The 18107-nt window shown below is 36.5% G+C and overlaps 1 protein-coding gene across 1 annotated transcript in view; it reads left to right on the top strand.

The window, feature by feature from the left end:
• The window catches only part of mospd2 (motile sperm domain containing 2), a 103248-nt gene that overhangs the window by 6695 nt on the left and 78446 nt on the right, over positions 1–18107 (top strand). Inside the window, exons 3-5 of the mRNA XM_039743591.1 lie at positions 5192–5338; positions 10467–10553; positions 12762–12916. Coding sequence (XP_039599525.1) covers positions 5192–5338; positions 10467–10553; positions 12762–12916 — 389 coding nt within the window. The remainder of the gene's footprint in view (positions 1–5191; positions 5339–10466; positions 10554–12761; positions 12917–18107) is intronic.

Below are 18107 nucleotides of genomic sequence, written 5' to 3'. Positions count from 1 at the left end.
TTCTTTGCTTTGCCAGGATACAATATGTCTAATGACCATGTTTCAAAATGATTTCCGGAGCAATTTTCTTAGCTGATATTCTGCTTCATTCGGAGAGATAAAAATGTAAAACTAACCTTCAGTATCCACTTTTAGTTTGGTAGGAAACAGTATGCTGCACAATTTGCCTTACAATAGAGCATTTTCAGTTTATGCAAACTAATGTAATGTTCATACCCTGTAGTTCAATTATATTTAGTATTTTATTCCCTTCTGATTCATATCTTGTTTATATTAAGGGTGTTTAAAATGCGCTCATAATATACCACTTTGAAATGGTTTACTCATACTTGCACAGTTTGATCTCTGTAATATTTTGACTGGTGATATTAGTGTTTCTATGTTGTTTTACTTCAGATTTAAGTAAATAAATAAGACCTGTTTTTCTTAACTTTATTTCTATTAATCTCATTTGTAAGCTATAATTAATATCCTTTAAACAAGATCAAACTAGATCACGAAGACATTTACAAACCTGTTTTGTGCATGCTGTGATAGTCATGCTAAACCTCAGCTGTCGGTGATATGAAATCCCATTCACCACATAAGAAATTGAAAATTTAACAGTGCATAAAAAACGCAAATAGGTACAAATGGTACAATTCACATAATACAACTTGCGCAATAACCAGTCAATCGACAAATGTTTCTGCCCAATGAAAGAAGTTCATGACACAGCCACAGGGCGTTTATCGATATGTTTAGTTCGCTTGAAAGTTTACAGTATTAAAATGCAACCAAACTGTACATTGAAACAAGGAAAGAATCATCCCCTGATTTGGAACAATGCAAAATGATGGAGTGTGAAAATGCATTATAATTGCTTGACAGCTTTCTTATGAGACATGCAAGATTAAAAAATGTGATAGCTGTAGTTTGGTGCTTTGAGGAATATGTCAGCAAATGTTTGGAATTCACTGGCGACATTTATTTATATCGATTCTGTGGCCTACCAATAGATGACAGACAAAGTCATCAACTATCATCTGGGCCCTGCTTCAAACCTCATATAAAGTTTGCTTGCACCGTCTTTAATTCTGTTCAAGGTGTGCTTTAAATACACCATATCCCAAATAAACAAAGATGCTGTATGTCTGCTGTTTAAATGTTTTTCAGTTAAAAAAAAAGCAAAGCAGTGCATAGTATAATTTATGTAATTGAGATATATTGGGAAAGGTGCCGATTCCACAGATGTTAACAATAGCAATTTTAAGATTTAGAAAGCTTATTACCTCTAGATTAACCCTATTCATCTTTTTTAATGGTTAGCTTCTATTATCATTTTGTAATGAATAATAATAATGAGGAAATTCTTAAAGCATCCTTTATTGTATTCAGTTATTTAAACTGTAAAGCACATAAAGTCTGTCATTGCAGCTTAAGGAGTCATCACCACCAGGCTGCAAATTAAAAGTTTTCCAGCAACATTTGCTCAGGAATACACTGTCCCACTCGTGGCTTTGGTAATAAAAGTGGCAGTGTGCCAAATGTTCATATGCTAAAGTAACGCCTGGCTGTGGATCTGTGCACAATGAACCCCCATCGGTTAATATTGCATTGTTTAACCCAAGATCTCTAAAAGACAATGCATTGATGCAATCATAATTCATTTATTTATGTTTTAAGTCAATATTTTAAATGTAAATGGCACATGAATTGGTTGATGGCTTAGTCAGGCCTCGTTTCGTGGTACTTGTAAAGTACATTAATTTAATATCGTACATAATAGTCTAAAAATACTGCCCAATTTCAAGGATAAATTAAAATCGTGTAAGAAGCATGGCCATCCCCCAGCCACAGGGGATGCACAAACCAGTGTGTTTCTTCGTGCTTGTCCCAAGCCTGGATAAATGGGGAGGGTTATGTCAGGAAGGGCATCCAGTGTAAAATTTTGCCAAATCAATATGCGGACAACAATACAAATTTCCCTACAGGATCGGTCAAGCCCTGGGTTAACGGCAACCACCACCAGTACTGTTAGCCAACAGGGTGCTGGCGGAAATTGGGCTACTGTTGGCTGAAGGAGAAGAGGCGGGGGAGACGTGTCTGGAGGCAGGAGGAGAGGAGAAAAGTAAAGATAGTTGAACTGAGGGTAGGAACTATAATTGTTGACAGTATGACTGGTAAGGGGAGAGAGTTAGCAGATATGATGGAGAGAAGGAAGGTTCATATATTGTGCGTACAAGAAACTAAATGGAAGGGGAGTAAGGCCAGGTGGATTGTAGGTGGATTCAAATTGTTCTATCATAGTGTGGATGAGAGGAGAAATGGGGTAGGAATTATTCTGAAGGAACAGTATGTCAAGAGTGTTTTGAAGGTGAAAAGAGTGTCAGGCAGAGTAATGATTTTGATCTTGGAAACTGGAGGTGTGGTGAAGAATGTTGTTAGTGCATATGCACCACAAGTTGGGTCTGCGATGAAGGAGAAAGAACATTTTTGGAGTGAGTTGGATGAAGTGATGAACAGTGTACCCAAGGGACAGAAAGTGGTGATTGGAGTGGATTTCAGTGGGCATGTTGGTGAAGGGAACAGTGGAGACGAGGAGATGATGGGTAGGTATGGTGTCAAGGAGAGTAACGAAAGTCAGAGGATAGTGGATTTTGCCAAAAGGATGGACATGGCTGTGATTATTACGTATTTTAAGAAGGGGGAGGAACATAGGGTTACATACAAGAGTGTAGGAAGATGCACACAGGTAGTTTACATCCTATGCAGAAGAGTCAATCTGAAGGAGATTGAAGACTACAAAGTGGCGGCAGGGGAAAGTGTAGTTAAGCAGCATAGGATGGTGGTCTGTAGGATGATGTTGGAGATCAAGAAGAGGACCCACACACCGGCCATAGCGCGGTAGTGAAGTGACACGGAAGCAAATCATAAAAGATCAAGGTTGCGCTAGAAGTCCCTGTCTTGCACCCCAAAACACGAGGCTGGGTGACAGTACTTTAGCAAAACCAGCTTTATTCAGCTTGAAACAGGAACGGCACACTTATTTATTGTAGCGGGATCTGCAATTCTGCTATACACAGACACAGCAGTCGGGCAGGGTCGTGGCCAGTTCAATGACCAAGTAAACCTGTTATCTGCATTTACAATGTACCTTGCATCTCCTACCGATATCTTTTCTGTTTAATTTGGTGGAGAGATTCAGCATAGCTGTGAGCCTGCTGTTGCCCCGGCAACAGATAAACAGTCTTCCATAGATGCGGAGATCGGATTTTGGGATGCTCTTCGGCGTGCTGTCTAGTTGGGGGAGGTCCCTTTTCTTGAATGAGTGTCGCATTTAATAGGAATGTTTCTTGAACAAGCATCACTGAACCACATAACTGCTTTTTCGAAATCTTCACATGCAGCAGTTCACATACATTTGCAGCCCGAGATTTTTCTTCTTTTTTTTTTTTTTGCTCGGTCTTTCAAGAAAGTTGACAGCGTCAATGGTGAAATTCCGAATTCACTGGCACAGTTGTTGTTGTTTTTTTTTTTTTTCTTTTCTAATATGAACTGTTATCGTTTTTTCGTGTCTGCTGTTTCTATAGGAGAGACAATGAGTTAAATTCCAATGGATGTTTTTCAAATGCTGACGAGCAATAAGCAAAAGGTATCGCTGAAAACCGCAGGAAACAAAAAAGGCGAAAAAAAAAACAGTACGAGGAAAGTTCGAAGAAAGAAAAAAAAATTAGTGTTTTTGTTTGGGGGATCGTTGTGCACAACTTAGCTGCAGCCTCATAACTAACTGCTCTGTGGATAATTCATTCAGGCATTTTAACGTCTTTTGGGCACTTCGTTGTAATGAAAGTATCTGCTGAATGTACTTCGTATTAACGAGATTTCTATAGACTCATGTCATATGGGGAAGCTGTCGGGACCATAAAAATACTTCGTTGTAATGAATTTTGTTGTAATGGAAATTTTATATATAACTAGCAAAATACCCGCAAGAAAAGTAAACCTTTTTAAACTGAGGGAAAATATACCAATAATTATTTGTTAAAGATCTCTTTTGTATGCCACGTTGTCAGTTCGGCCCTCCAGTTGTAATATGACCAAGCTGTGCAATGAGCTTACTCTTGAGCATGCAACGTACAGTTGGCCATGTGAAAAGTAATCTTGTCTCAAATCTCACAGCTGCTGTCATAATCGGTTTGAGTTTCATGGTTTGTTCCAATTACGACCGTATTTGCAGGACTTGTGTTGAAGTGACATTCGGCATCTGTCAAGCGTTGTAAGCATAAAACCAGTTTCATTGATTAACTTCACATCCAGCTTTGGAGAGTTTAAACATTCATAAACATCAAAGTGTCCACTACTGAAATCGTCACCTGTAAATCTAAGATGTTTAAGAGGCATTGGCGGTTGTCGAAAGGTGTAAAATATTTGGCCATTTCGGTACACTTGAAAGCGACAACCGAACAATTCAGTGGCAGCCATCAACTCACATGCAGAAGCATAGGTGAAGGGCTTAAGCATTTAGCTCTTATAGTGCTCCTGTGTAGTATAATTATCTCTTGTACCGTCATCTGTCCACACCTTGAACCTGTCCCAGTCATTCAATACATAAGACACAATGTTCCTCCGGATATCAAGAGTGAGCCTGATATGGCCGTGCCATATGTAACAAAGAGAATGGAAAAGGCAGGCGGCATCTCCAGGCATGGAAACCACTCGGTAAGTGACAGTTCTTTGATTGATGGTGATCACCTCGATAGACGTGTTAATGGGGGTACGGTTGGAACAATAAAGGAAATGGGTACCTGAACAATGTAAAGCCGCCTACCAAATTTCGTGAAGATGAGGCCATAAATAAGAAAGTTCAACATGGCGGACGTTGTCACCATTATGACCGCTATGTGGAATTTCGAAATGAAACCTGCTTAACTTTTGTAAGTAAGCTGTAAGGAATAAGCCTGCCAAATTTCAGCCTTCTACCTACATGGGAAGTTGGAGAATTAGTGATGAGTGAGTGAGTCAGTGAGGGCTTTGCCTTTTATTAGTATAGATATTACCACATTCTAAGGCTAAATCTGTTTTGATGTGCATCAGAAGTTTAAGCTGAAGTCTAAACTGTAACCACATTGAAATAAACCTTTTATTGGTCTGTTTTGTAGCATTAATATATTAATTACATTTTTTTTCATTGTTCTTGCATATAAAACAGAAAAGTATGATCCTAGAGATGTGGAAAAGCTTCAGAAAGATGATGATTTGGTGCACAACTATCTGCAGTGGCGTCTATTCAACGTGGATGATACTTTAAAGATGATAGATGAGAGTTTTCAGTGGAGGAAAGAATATAGAGTAAATGGTAAGAAATTTCTTATTGTATTCTTTATTTTTCTATATTATGAATATTTTTCTCTGTTTAAGAACTGTATTTAAAATAGTGTGGTATTTTACAGTTGCTTAATAAAAAAAATGCAGTGCCTTGAAAAATATTTATTCCCTTAACCAGTTTTGTAATTTATTGTTTAAAATCCTTGCTGAAATTTTGTGGTTTTTATTTTTTGGTATTTTTATTTCAAAATGTATTTGTTTCATTATGTGACTTTATTTTATATTAAAAAAAATCTTAAGATAATACACTGTTGGCAAAAGTGTTTATTCCACCACAATATTTTTTAGAGCCACATTTTGCAGCAAAACAACTTTTAGATCCATTGAGGGTGGTTTGTACTAAGATTGCTTATTGCGTGATTCAGGGTGTTCAGTTTAGTTTAGTTATATTCGAATTTTAAAATTATGGCACAGACTCTGTGAGATTGAGATCCTGGGTTATTGTGAAATATGCATTGCCACTCCTTATTCAGGAAAAGATCCCAGTCATCCCACGGGAGAAAGACTGGCAGGACGATGCCCGACCTTTTGCTGCATCCAAACGGGGCCATCTTTCACCTTTACGCCTGGTGCAGCTGTGTTGTTCTTGTGTGTGAGTGAACGATTCTTGCAAGGAGAGCTTCTGTTTTCTTTCTCCGATGTAGAACCCTTATCCTCCTCTGAGTTCACCTCCGTTACAGCACGTCTTTATTTGAAAACAGCAGTGTCTGATTGGGGGGTGGGAGCGTGAACGTGACCGAGAATAAAACTGGGAGAAAAAAATGTTATCCTTTACAAGTACCATATATTTACTCCGGCTGTTACAGACTCAAATCAAAGTATGTTTTTATTGTATAATAGTAAAAATAAGAGCAGGTCACTACTAGGGCTGTTCGATATAACGATATATATCGGATGACAATATGAAAACGTCTATCGCTCAACATTACGCTATCGCTTGTTTCGTGGTGTCGCAAAATAAACTGTTTACGGCAATATTTTTTTCATTGTTTTGATGGCCACCACGTGGATGCAGACACACTAGCATGGCTGATGAAGACGAGGCAACACCAGGTAGCTCCACACAGAAGGACCTTGTTCCTAAACGAGGGGCTACCTCTGTAGTATGGAGATGGTTTGGATTTGAAGAGTCTGACCCGGACCAGAAAACGGTACTGTGCAAATTATGCTGCAAACCGATCGCTACCACAGACTCCAACACGACAAACCTCTTCTACCACCTCCGCAAAAAGCATGTGAGCGAGCATGCAGAGAGTTTACAACTGAGAGGCAGGCCACGTAGGATATTACAGTTGTAAAGGTACTATTTAAACGAGCATGTTAAAAGCTTGGAAGATTAATTGCTACCAAAACAATTTGCTTAAGGCATAATTTTCCCTGCAGCGTTTGCTGTCAGCATTAATCTTGTTAAAATTACGTTTACGCCACAACTGCATTAACACGGCAAATCTCCGTTAACGAGTTACGCGATCGCCCGTGCTTGGGGCTGGACGGCATCAACACGTTAGCGCCGTCCAGTCCCATGCACGGGGTGATCAGCTGTAACTCATTAACGGAGATTTGCCACACTACGATGTGCAAATTAACATTTTACTAGAATGTAGCCTAAAAATATTATATTTAATATTATATATTTAATATATTTTTGTCGTAAGCCTTATTGCTGCTACAGTTTGAAGTACAATGTTTACATTTGGTTTTGACAGTTAATGTTAGACTTGTATTTATTTTGTTTAAAGGGTTTATTGGCCTTATATAGTTTAGTTGTTAGTGCTTTGATCCTTTTATATTTAATATATGTTGTGAGAGTTATTGCTGCTACAGTTCACATTTTGTTTATGTCAGGTATTTTATATAGCAGTATTTTATATTGGGCCATTAGTAATTTGTTTTTGAAAGTGTTTTATATTTGATACATTAACATTTTATGTTTACATTCTAAGTCAAACATTTGCTCAAATGTTCTAAAAAAAAGAACAGAAATAATTACAAGTTGAGTACTTCTCATTTTTGATTTTTTTAATTTAAATGAAAAAAAGGAGTGGTGATTATATAAACTATTCACTGAATACAAAGAAAATGTACTATATCGTGATATCGGGATATGAAATGAAATATCGGGATATAAGATTTTGGTCATATCGCACAGCCCTAGTCACTACTCAAAACAATAATTCTGGGAAGTTGCCGAACTCAAACCTGCAGCCTCTTGATTATAAGTTAGCAGATCTTCCCACTGCACCACCCAAGCGGTTGTGTTAGCGTTGTACCTTAACCCGATTTTTTTTTTTTTCTTTTTCTTCAGTTATATTTTTGAAGAAAAGCACACTTGTTTTGTTATACTTGTACCTGTTTTGAAAGTGTTTATTTGATATTTGGACTTCAGGCTTCATACATTATACTGTACACTTAATGTTAAAATATTGTCGTTAGTACTATAACATGAAAAAAGTTTATTTTAGGTATGTGTTCAACATTTCTTGCATTTCCTATCATCCGACATTTACATAGATCGTTGTATACATGGAATACACATGAAATGCATGTGTTCCAAATAACAATATATTTACCCTCTACAACTCCAGGCACCTCACACCCAGATAAACACACTTGAGATGGGAAAACCTTTTTCCCCCCGAGTTGAGCTGCGGCAGTGGGATAGATGGGATAGCAGGCTGCTTGTGCTGATTGACACATTTACAAAACAAAAGACGCTAATGGAAAGGTGGGAAGGAATTTAAGGTGGCCCAGGATTAAGAGTTTTTTCTTCGGCTTCAGGAAAGCTAGTGTTTAAAGGAAGCTTTTTCCTGTTAAATTTCTTCAGTCTGCCATGCTCCATTAACAAGAACATGTGGGACTCATTGGTGTAAGTAAAAGTCGACCATGTTGGAGTTCATATATAATGTCTCAAGGCTATTTCTTATTTACTATGTATATTGCGTAAGAAAGACTATATGTAAAATCCATGAATTTCTCTTGCTGAAAATGGTAGCTGACTTAAATGGTAGGATTTTGCTTACAAGAACAGGACTAACATGGTATGTTTGAACCTCAAAGCGAAACTGTAGTACAGACCAAAACTACAGTGTGTGACCAAGGCAAAAAAGACGAGCTCCTAAAACAAAGATTGAAAAGCACACTAAAGATCCTTCCATGTGCCAGAGGAAGCTGACCAGGAATGGAACAAATTATCGCCTAGACTGGAAACATAAGTATAATTACTTGGATTCCAAGAAAATAAGCCGGTATAAACTAACTGTGACTAAATCCACACCATAGTGTGCAGGCATTGAAAGACCAGAATTCATAAGTTATGTGCCTTTAATTATAGGAGACAAAAAATTCAACTAAGCTATCATAATTTGATGTTTGTTATTGTGTTTTCACTCTCTCTATGTATTTGTGTAATGTGTGTGTGTGTGTGTGTGTGTATATATAATTTATATATAATAAAATATATATATGTGTGTGTGTATAATATATATAATACTAGCAAAATACCTGTGCTTCGCAGCGGCGAAGTACTGCCTTAAAATTTTTATTAAGAAGAAAAGTAAACCTTTTTAAACTGAGGGAAAATATACCAATAATTATTTGTTAAAGATCTCTTTTGTATGCCACGTTGTGAGTTCGGCCCTCCGGTTGTAATATGACCAAGCTGTGCCCTGAGCTTACTCTTGAGCATGCAACGTACAGTTGGTCATGTGAAAAGCAATCTTGCCTCAAATCTCACAGCTTGGATAGCTGCTGTCATAATCGGTTTGTTTCAATTTCATTAGTATTTGCAGGACTTGTGTTGAAGTGACATTCGCCATCTGTCAAGCGTTGTAAGAATAAAACCGGTTTAATTGATAACTTCGCATCCAGCTTTTGAGAGTTGAAACATTCATAAACATCAAAGTGTCCACTACTCAAATCATCTTTCAAGATATTTAAAGAGGCATTGGCGGTTTTCGAAAGGTGTAAAATATTTGGCCATTTCGGTACACTTGAAAGCGACAACTGAACAATTCAGCGGCAGCCATCAACTCGCATGCAGAACCATAGGTGAAGGGCTTAAGCATTTCAGTCTTATAGTGCTCCTGTGTAGTATAATTATCTCCTGTATCGTCATCAGTCCACACCTTGAACCTGTCCCAGTCATTCAATACATAAGACACAATGTTCCTCCGGATATCAAGAGTGAGCCTGATATGGCCGTGCAATATGTAACACAGAGAATGGAAAAGGCAGGTGCCATCTCCGGGCATGGAAACCACTCGGTAAGTGACAGTTCTTTGATTGATGGTGATCACCTCGATAGACATGCTAATTGGGGTACTGTTGGAACGATAAAGGAAATGGGTACCTGAACAATGTAAACTAAGTCTAAAATACCTTCACAATAACTATAATTGTAATAAACGAACAATAAAACGCCTGCAAAGCCGTGGATTAAATAAAAAGGCTGCAGTTATCAGCAGGGAGAAGTGAATACCGTGGTGAAGCAAGGATGGGAATGAAGAGACTGGAGCGACAGACAGCCTTATATAGGCAGGCAGCTAACTACGCGGGAGACGTGGGGATGGGGGACCCAATGCCGCCTCACATGGCGACCGAGCTGCAGGCTATGGACGTATATATGTACGTAAGTAGGATTCAGTTAGCGTTGGGAACCTGCATACCAAATTCCTTGAAGATGGGCCCATAAGTAACAAAGACCGTTGGAAAGTTCAATATGGCGGCGGGCCGACAGTGGCGTCATACCACCGAAATAAGTACGTACATTGGTTTCGGTTAGCACAGGGAAGCCACCAACCAAATTTCGTGAAGATGGGGCCATAAATAAGAAACAAAGTAAGAAGTGATTAACATAAATGGAACCCAACAATATCTTTCCATCTGTTGATTGTGAATTCTGTCCAGTTGATGTATTGCTATAATGACTTTCAGTAGGAAAATCTGATAGACAATGAGTAATATGGGATGGACAGATTAAGTGAATGAATGAAAACTGTTGCCATTTAACTGTTTTTTAAATGAACTACCATCAGGACTCCCATTTAACAGATTAGTAGCTGGATTACCATGATGCAATGTTTTGTTTTTTCCTCTTGTAGACTTAACGGAAAATGACATTCCCACTTGGATGTTTGACACTGGAGCAGTTTATCTACATGGTTATGATAAAGAAGGAAATAAGTTGTGTAAGTGTATGCTTTTAATTGTTTGGGTTTTTTTTTTTTTTACATTGAGAGTAAGGTTTGGCAGTCTGTCAAGTTGATTCTAACTAAATTACTTCATTCAATGTACCTTCTAAAGATTATTTTACAGTCCTAAATATTTTATGTGATATTGGGAATATAATACCAACATGTTTATTTTTGTTTGAATCCATGTTTTTTATTACTTTGAGTGTTCAACTTGTCCTGATTTAATACAAATACTCAAGATATACATGAGCTCTTATTACCCTAAGAATTAACCTACAGTTTTAACCATATACAATATGTTTGTGATGTTTTAAGAAGCTGAAAATGTGTGTATGCAGCTTTTCACGTAAATGTCCGGATTTATAAAAGAGAACTTGATGGGAGAATGTGTGAATATTTACGGCAACTTTGCTTAATCCATATGCAACATTTTAATGAAACAGGGAAATGACAACACCCTTGATCAAGCAGGAAAATGCAGATAAGCCAACTAAATGACGACTCATGCATAATATAATAACGGCTCAGTGATATGGATTATTACTTTGTTTTGACATTAGAAATATAATATACATCAGAAGTTATTAATATGATCTATATAGATCTGTATTTTAGTTCCCTTTTAACAAAGTTTCCGTTATTTTGTCAATCTGTATTGGCTATCTGTTGTCACTTCTCAGGGAGCTGGCTGATGGGTTAGGAATATCTCGGCCAAGGTTTACTCCATTATGCCCTCTGGGCAGGAAGCCTTCAACTGAATAACGAGGCACAATGTTCACTTTTCGTATGTAGTGGGTGTTCATATGTAAAACAATGTGACTTTACCAACATCAAAAGATCATTTTAAGCAGTGTCTGGTTTTCCTAATATAACTGGAACACTTTACTGCATGTATATTGCAATAAAGACATCTAGTGAAAATGAAGTCTCTTTTGTTAGCTGTAAGCAGTTTCATTCCATTTAACATACAAGTCATTGGTGATTCCAATATGAGGCTAAAAATCATCAGGATTCCTCTGGCAAAATGCTGCATAAAAAGACATCTCCAATAATACATACAATTCACAGATCGAAGTCAGAGAGTGTAGATGTCCTTTTTCCTCCTCCCATTACATGCATTCTCTGCCAGTGATCAGCCACCTGCACAGCAGCAGTAACATGTTGTTGTTCAATATACTTGTGCTTGTACATGACAACAACACTTGATAAAGGTTTTTTTATTTGTGTCTAATTTAGAGATGAGAACTTCAATCTCACAATACTGGATGCATCATATATGGCTGCGCCAGTGGGCAATAAGTCTGCAGCACCGTGATTGTTTATGTATGAGGTTGATTATCATGGTCTGTATTGGTTGTAAGGTTGATTTATCATGGTCCATATATAGTTGTTTCAGGGTGACAACTGGGTGAAGTTTGTGGCATGTTAATGTTCTCACAGTGACAAGGTAATTGTGATTTATACAGGGTAAATTGAATTCAAATGTTGGTGTACACATTTTCCTGTTTTTTGATGTATGCATGCTTGCATTCTCAAATCCATGCAAAATTTTATAAATATTAATCGGAGTCCAGGCTTTGGACTTAGTACTAGTCCAAGACAATATTGTAGTATTTGGTGAGTTAGTATAAGCAAAAGAATTCTTCAGAATAAGTGATATCAGAACATGGAAAGATTGACTCTTTGTTTATTAAATGATCATGTATTGTCATATGTCTGGAAATCTGATATATTGTAATTTCTGCACATTTCCTTTACAAATTTGTTAAATTAATTCATAGTTTACACTTCAATAAAAAAAGGTATTATGCACTAAAGTGCATTATATATCTGAGTGTTAGGTGTTTCTAAAGAATAGAAAAAGTTTTATTGTGGAATTTTGAGTGGTGTTCTTTTAAAAGTAATTTTAACATTTTATGCAGTGAGTTGTTTACCTGCTACTGATTTTCATCTTTTTGACATGAATGGGCTGTATTTGATTGTTTTATACTGATGTTAAAACTATTTTAATATAGCTTATTGTGTCTTGAATGTGTAGACAATACGTGTGTGTGAAATCTGAATTAGAAGTCCAAGAGTGCACATATATTTACCTAATAAAAATCTGAGTTTACATTATTAAACACTAAATGAATGATTTTATTTTTATCTTCTTAGTACTGGAGCTTGTCACAAATAATCATTTTACTTTTAATATAACAGTTTGGTTCAGGGTGAAGATGCATGTAAAGGATGCAAAAACAGCTTCAGACAAAAAACGCTATGTGGCTTTTTGGCTGGAGAGATATGCAAGAAGGGAACCTGGAATGCCTCTGACTGTTGTGTTTGACATGACAGAATCTGGAATAACTAATATAGTAAGTATGGTTGGTTTTGTGTGGGGTGTTTTTTTTTTTTTCCTTCATTTTTCTTGTCCGGATATTTTCACAAATTAGTATAGACCTTTCTAGACTTCTACTGTCATTGTTATTTAAATATACAATGGTGCCTTATACCTATTCTAACTTTGAGCGTTCCAGAGTTCGAACACCGAGTTCAAACAATGCTTCTACGTTCTGCGCACAGTGGGGGAAAAAAAAACTGCAACAGATGGCACTTACACAGCAAGCGTAAATGTCATCTGTTATGTACAGTCTTGGTGTTAGTAGACCAGTTGTTGGCATACAGGCATAATCGGATCCATGTTCTCTTTCCGAAGTCTCCAGTCCTTTCCGATTGGTGTACTGTACATTAGGCTAACTCGATAGCTGTATCATGAAAGAGTTAATGAAGCCAGGTCTCTGTAATTAGCAGAATGCAACTGTCCTTAAAGATATTATTCGCTGCAACGTGTAGCTTCAATTTGTCCATCTTATTTGCGAGGGTTCTTGTGTTGGTGAGAAAAAATACTAGGAAGAGGCAGCTTGTGTAGCCGACTCCGTAGTCACGCCAGCCCTTCAACCCTGCTTCTGCCTCCTGTTCCCTTTGCCACCTCCATCTCCTGCTTGTGGAGATGATGATCCATGGTGTGCTCAAATGCCTAGCTTTGTCTGCCGAGATGTTGTTGAAGTGGAAGAACTCTGCTTTAAGAGTCTGCATACCGCATTGTCGTATTTTTAGGAGATCATGCCTGTTGTAAACATTTTTCACCCATGGAATGTCATTATGATGAACAGCAACATATACACAAAAAGACAAAGTACCAAAAGTAAGAGCACCGTAATGCATCTGTGTGCCGCCATACATTTAATTTTATTTTACGATATTTATGTATTTTATTTATTATTTTCAGGTTTTATTTATTATTTAGGGTATTTGATTGTGTTATTTTTACCCTAAACTGTGTTTGCTGTTTAAATTTATTGAATGAGTGTTGCTTAGTGTCCTGGGAATGGATTAATTCACTTTCCATTATTCCTAATGAGGAGGGGGAAATGGATTCAAACTTTGAAAATTTCAGAGTACAGACATCCTCTTGAAAGTAATTTAAGTTCAAATTACAAGGCACCACTGTATATAGAGTAAATCATACATTTCTGAAGTGTATGGTTTACAATTGTTTTGGATGTCGTCTTTTTTTTTTTTTTTCCCTGAGTTGCGTTATCAGAGATATGCAGACGTCCAGTAATGCTGTATTACTGGTGATTATTGTGACAGTTTTATCCCATATTTGATAGATGAAACTCAGAAGGGAGCTAAAAATAACTAGCAAAGAATAAAAACATATATTTAAATTCCATCTCATATCTGCAAAGCAGTATCTAAATGGGTGTTATATCAATGTACAAATGTGACATGTTTTATCAATTTGCAGCAGAACCTTGCTTTTTAACTTTTAATTGTCTAACCTTTTTTTTTTTTTTTTTTGGCGGGGGAGGGGGATACTCAACTAGTTTTAATCAAAAGATTATTAAGTGCAGCACCATATGCAGATTATCTCAAGTCTTGTTGACTATGTACATTGGGCTGCTGCAAGTATCAAGTAAGTTTTTGTTGTACATGCTAATTTAATAGGTTTCAGTACTCTCTGGCAGCTACATGTTATTCATTCTTGATAGCTGAGGACTTGTTATGAATGATTGGTTGAAATCTGAGGACTTTAAAATTTTTTCAAAAAATACATTTAGTAATATAAACACAGTAATTGTGATGTGTAATTATGCTAAATAGTGACTGCCAGCTGTAAATACTTCACAGTATCTTTTGACTTTAACAAGTTTGTCCTCAATCTGTAACACTTGGTAAGTATTACTGACTTACAGTATATGAGACATGTCTTTTGTTCATTGAATCAGCATATTGCTGATATTTTGACAAATGTTTAATAAAAAAGCAAATTGAATCTATTCACTACTTAATGTACAGTATAATTATTATGCTCTTAATTAGTTTAAATAGGTCACTTTTACTATTCTGATAAAGTAAAATATTTTGTTTTATAAAATGGCCATGGAGTTTGTGCAGTGGTAACAAAAATTACTCTTAAAAATGTTTTCCTACCAGCCACTTAATAGTTTTGTCTGTTATAGTTTCAAGCAAAGGTGTTTGCATTTTTAAGTAGCTGAGATTGGCTGGTATTTGAAGTATTTTGCTAGATGTAAAATAATTATATTCTAAAATTTTATAATATGACTCCTTTAAACTGACATCACTTAATGTGTAGCATACAACCAAAGCTCTCCCTTCATGGATACATGAATTGAATAGCAGACAGCAGGCCCATAATGCCTTACTGTTATTGTAACTTCCACAAGATTTATTACCTAAGATTTTACAAATGATGCACAATTCCACACCTAGAGGAAAATCTACATTACTAGTCATGGAATGGATGTTCAGCTTTTGTCTGGAGTCTCTCAACTTTCTGTTGGTTAAGAGTCCATGCTGTATAAACCTTTTTTTGAATATTTTTTGTTGGCCGTGTTTTTCAGCTTCTGACACACACACACAGGCTTCATTCCTTTCTTAGAAGTTTATCTAGTATTTATCTAGCATTTCTTCCACTCTTGCTTGTAACCTGACATCTTGCACAGCCCTCACCTCTTCAGCTTGCAAACTGGAAACCCATATGGCATTTCCATTCAGTCTCAAAGGGATGAGGCAATCCACGCTCCATGAGTCATATATCCTTCAGGTGCTCGCCCACAAACGCCAACTACAGACCTGCCCCTAGGACTGGGTCTATGGTGACTCCAAAAAAAAAACAAAACTTTTTTTTTTTTTTAAGGGACTGTGTGTGCATGTTGCTTACACTCTTATTCGAGAACGTGTTTGGTACACACAGAATCTGAAGTAACAAATATAAATATTATTTAAGTCCATTTAATTATGTATTGGCCATAAACAGATTTGTTTATTTTAGTTACACATTATGTATAAGTTTGTGATTTTTTTTTTTTTTTTTTTTCTTTGTATTTTCATTTATTTTTAACAAATAGTTATATACCAAAAGAAATTTTTTGGACTCTTACACAGGTGGGTACTTCATTGTAATCTATGCATGTGACTTGTGTGCTGCTTGTTTTCATTTTTAGGTGCTGTTTTCTTCCTTTCTTTCCTAGCCAAAGATACTTGTCATAAACTGAGACATTCTTATTATAAGTAGAATTTCCAAGCATAGAATCTTCTGTACCCCCATCACTTACTGTGTAACATCATAACAATGTTTAATACAAATTTTCATTTCTCACATGCGTTTAAAAAAAAATCAATAAATCCAAAAATGCATAAAATAAGTGTAGTGCAAGAAACTAATTGTGATTGTAGCGATTAAACTGAAAATATACTTATGGGTAAGAAAACCATTTTAATAGAATTATCATTCTTAAGAATATTCCAAAATATTTTATCTTCCTGTGCTAAAGTTTGCATTATGACAAAATCTTTATTCCTTTTCCTAGCAGAAGAAAAGGTCCCACACTGTTTTAGTTTTGCTTTCTGTAGAAAGGCTTACACAAAAGGATTTTTCCTCAAACCTATAAAGCCCAGTGTGTCTGGGCCACCATCTAAAATAAAACGAAAATGAATTTCTTCATCAGTTCAAAAATTTAGTCTGCTCTCCAAATCAATAGAAAGGAACAGATAATCCGCAGATCATTTATGAACAGATTCAGCTTCCAGAGTTCAAGTTTCTATTTTTCAATTACTATATGAAATCTATTAAAATGTACGAAATGAACCATGAAAATAAAGACCAGCAGTTCTTCCCTAAAGGGCACATCATTAACATTGGCCAGGTCTTAGTGAATACAAGATGAGGCAAAAATAGATTTGCCATCAGCTGTTTTCTTTACTATATTGTAAATAAAATTCCAGCTGGCCTTTCTTTATTTTTTAATCTATACACTTTGTTATATTGTTGCAAAGGGGCAGAGCCCATCCTTGCAGTATCTGGTGCAAAGCATGAATCCAGTCGGGACATGAGGATGTACATGCATGCTAGAACATTTTTTGATTCAATTTAGAGATACTGGTTTACCAAGTAGCCAGAAAATCTAGTAGACATTTCTTTGGAATGTAGATGGAAACTCCTGTAGATGTGGGTATAACATGCAAATTATAGATATAAAGTTGCATTGCCAGGAATTGAACCAAATTTACGATCAGCTTGACAACAGCCCAATCTACTGCACAACAAGCAGCCTGCAACTAAACTCTTTAATTTAAAACCGTTTCAGAAAACCAAATTTAATTTTCTACCAATTATTTGATTTCACTGGTTGAATTTAATTATTTTGCTCATTACTGATATAAATTTATTCCGAATTTAAATTATAGTTTTGCTGCTCATAACCTGCCAAAAATTGGATACAAAGTCCTGGAGTGAAATTTCTACTAGATTATTACTGCCGAAGTTATTTTCATAAGCATTCTTACAGTTACTACAATTCTGTTTTCGTTCAACACACCTCTTTTTAGAAGTGTATGTACTGTATGTACAGAACCTAGTATGGGGAGTGGTGTGTGTGTGTGTGTGTGTGTGTGTGTGTGTGTTTTTTTTTGTGTTTTTTTTTTTTTTTAATATGACAAGTTTTTACATTCATAGCATTGCTTGCTGCTGTGGTGAGTTTTGTTTTTTTCTATTTTTAAAGGTTTTAGACCTGTTTTTCAAATTTTTGACAGTTGTAAGCTAATTGATTCTTTCATTTTTCCATCGCTTATCTGAGATTGTCATGTGTGCAGTCTAGGCAGTGAGGTCCATATATCCCTTTCCCCATCCACACTTGCCAACTCATACTGTTGAATCCCAAGGTGTTCCCAGGCCTTCTAGGAAATATAATTTTTCCAGTGAACTCTGGGCCTTTCCTGGGGTTTCCTACCAGCTAGTTCTGTCTGTAAAACCTCAACAGAGACGTGCCCTGGTGGCATCTATATCACATGCCCGAACCTCCTCAATTGTCTTCTCTCGATCTGGATGGTCAACAATTCCTAGCAGCTCCTGGATGTCTGTGCTTCTCCCCCTATCTCTAAGGGAGAACCCAGTGACCTTGTTGTGAAAGCATATTTTGGTTCCATGTGCCTACTATCGTTTTCTTTTGGTTATTACTTGAAGTTCATGACAATAGGTGA

This window comes from Polypterus senegalus, chromosome 2, assembly GCF_016835505.1.
Source record: "Polypterus senegalus isolate Bchr_013 chromosome 2, ASM1683550v1, whole genome shotgun sequence".
Taxonomy (NCBI): Eukaryota; Metazoa; Chordata; class Cladistia; order Polypteriformes; family Polypteridae; genus Polypterus; species Polypterus senegalus.
This window is presented reverse-complemented; position numbering and strand designations above follow the sequence as displayed.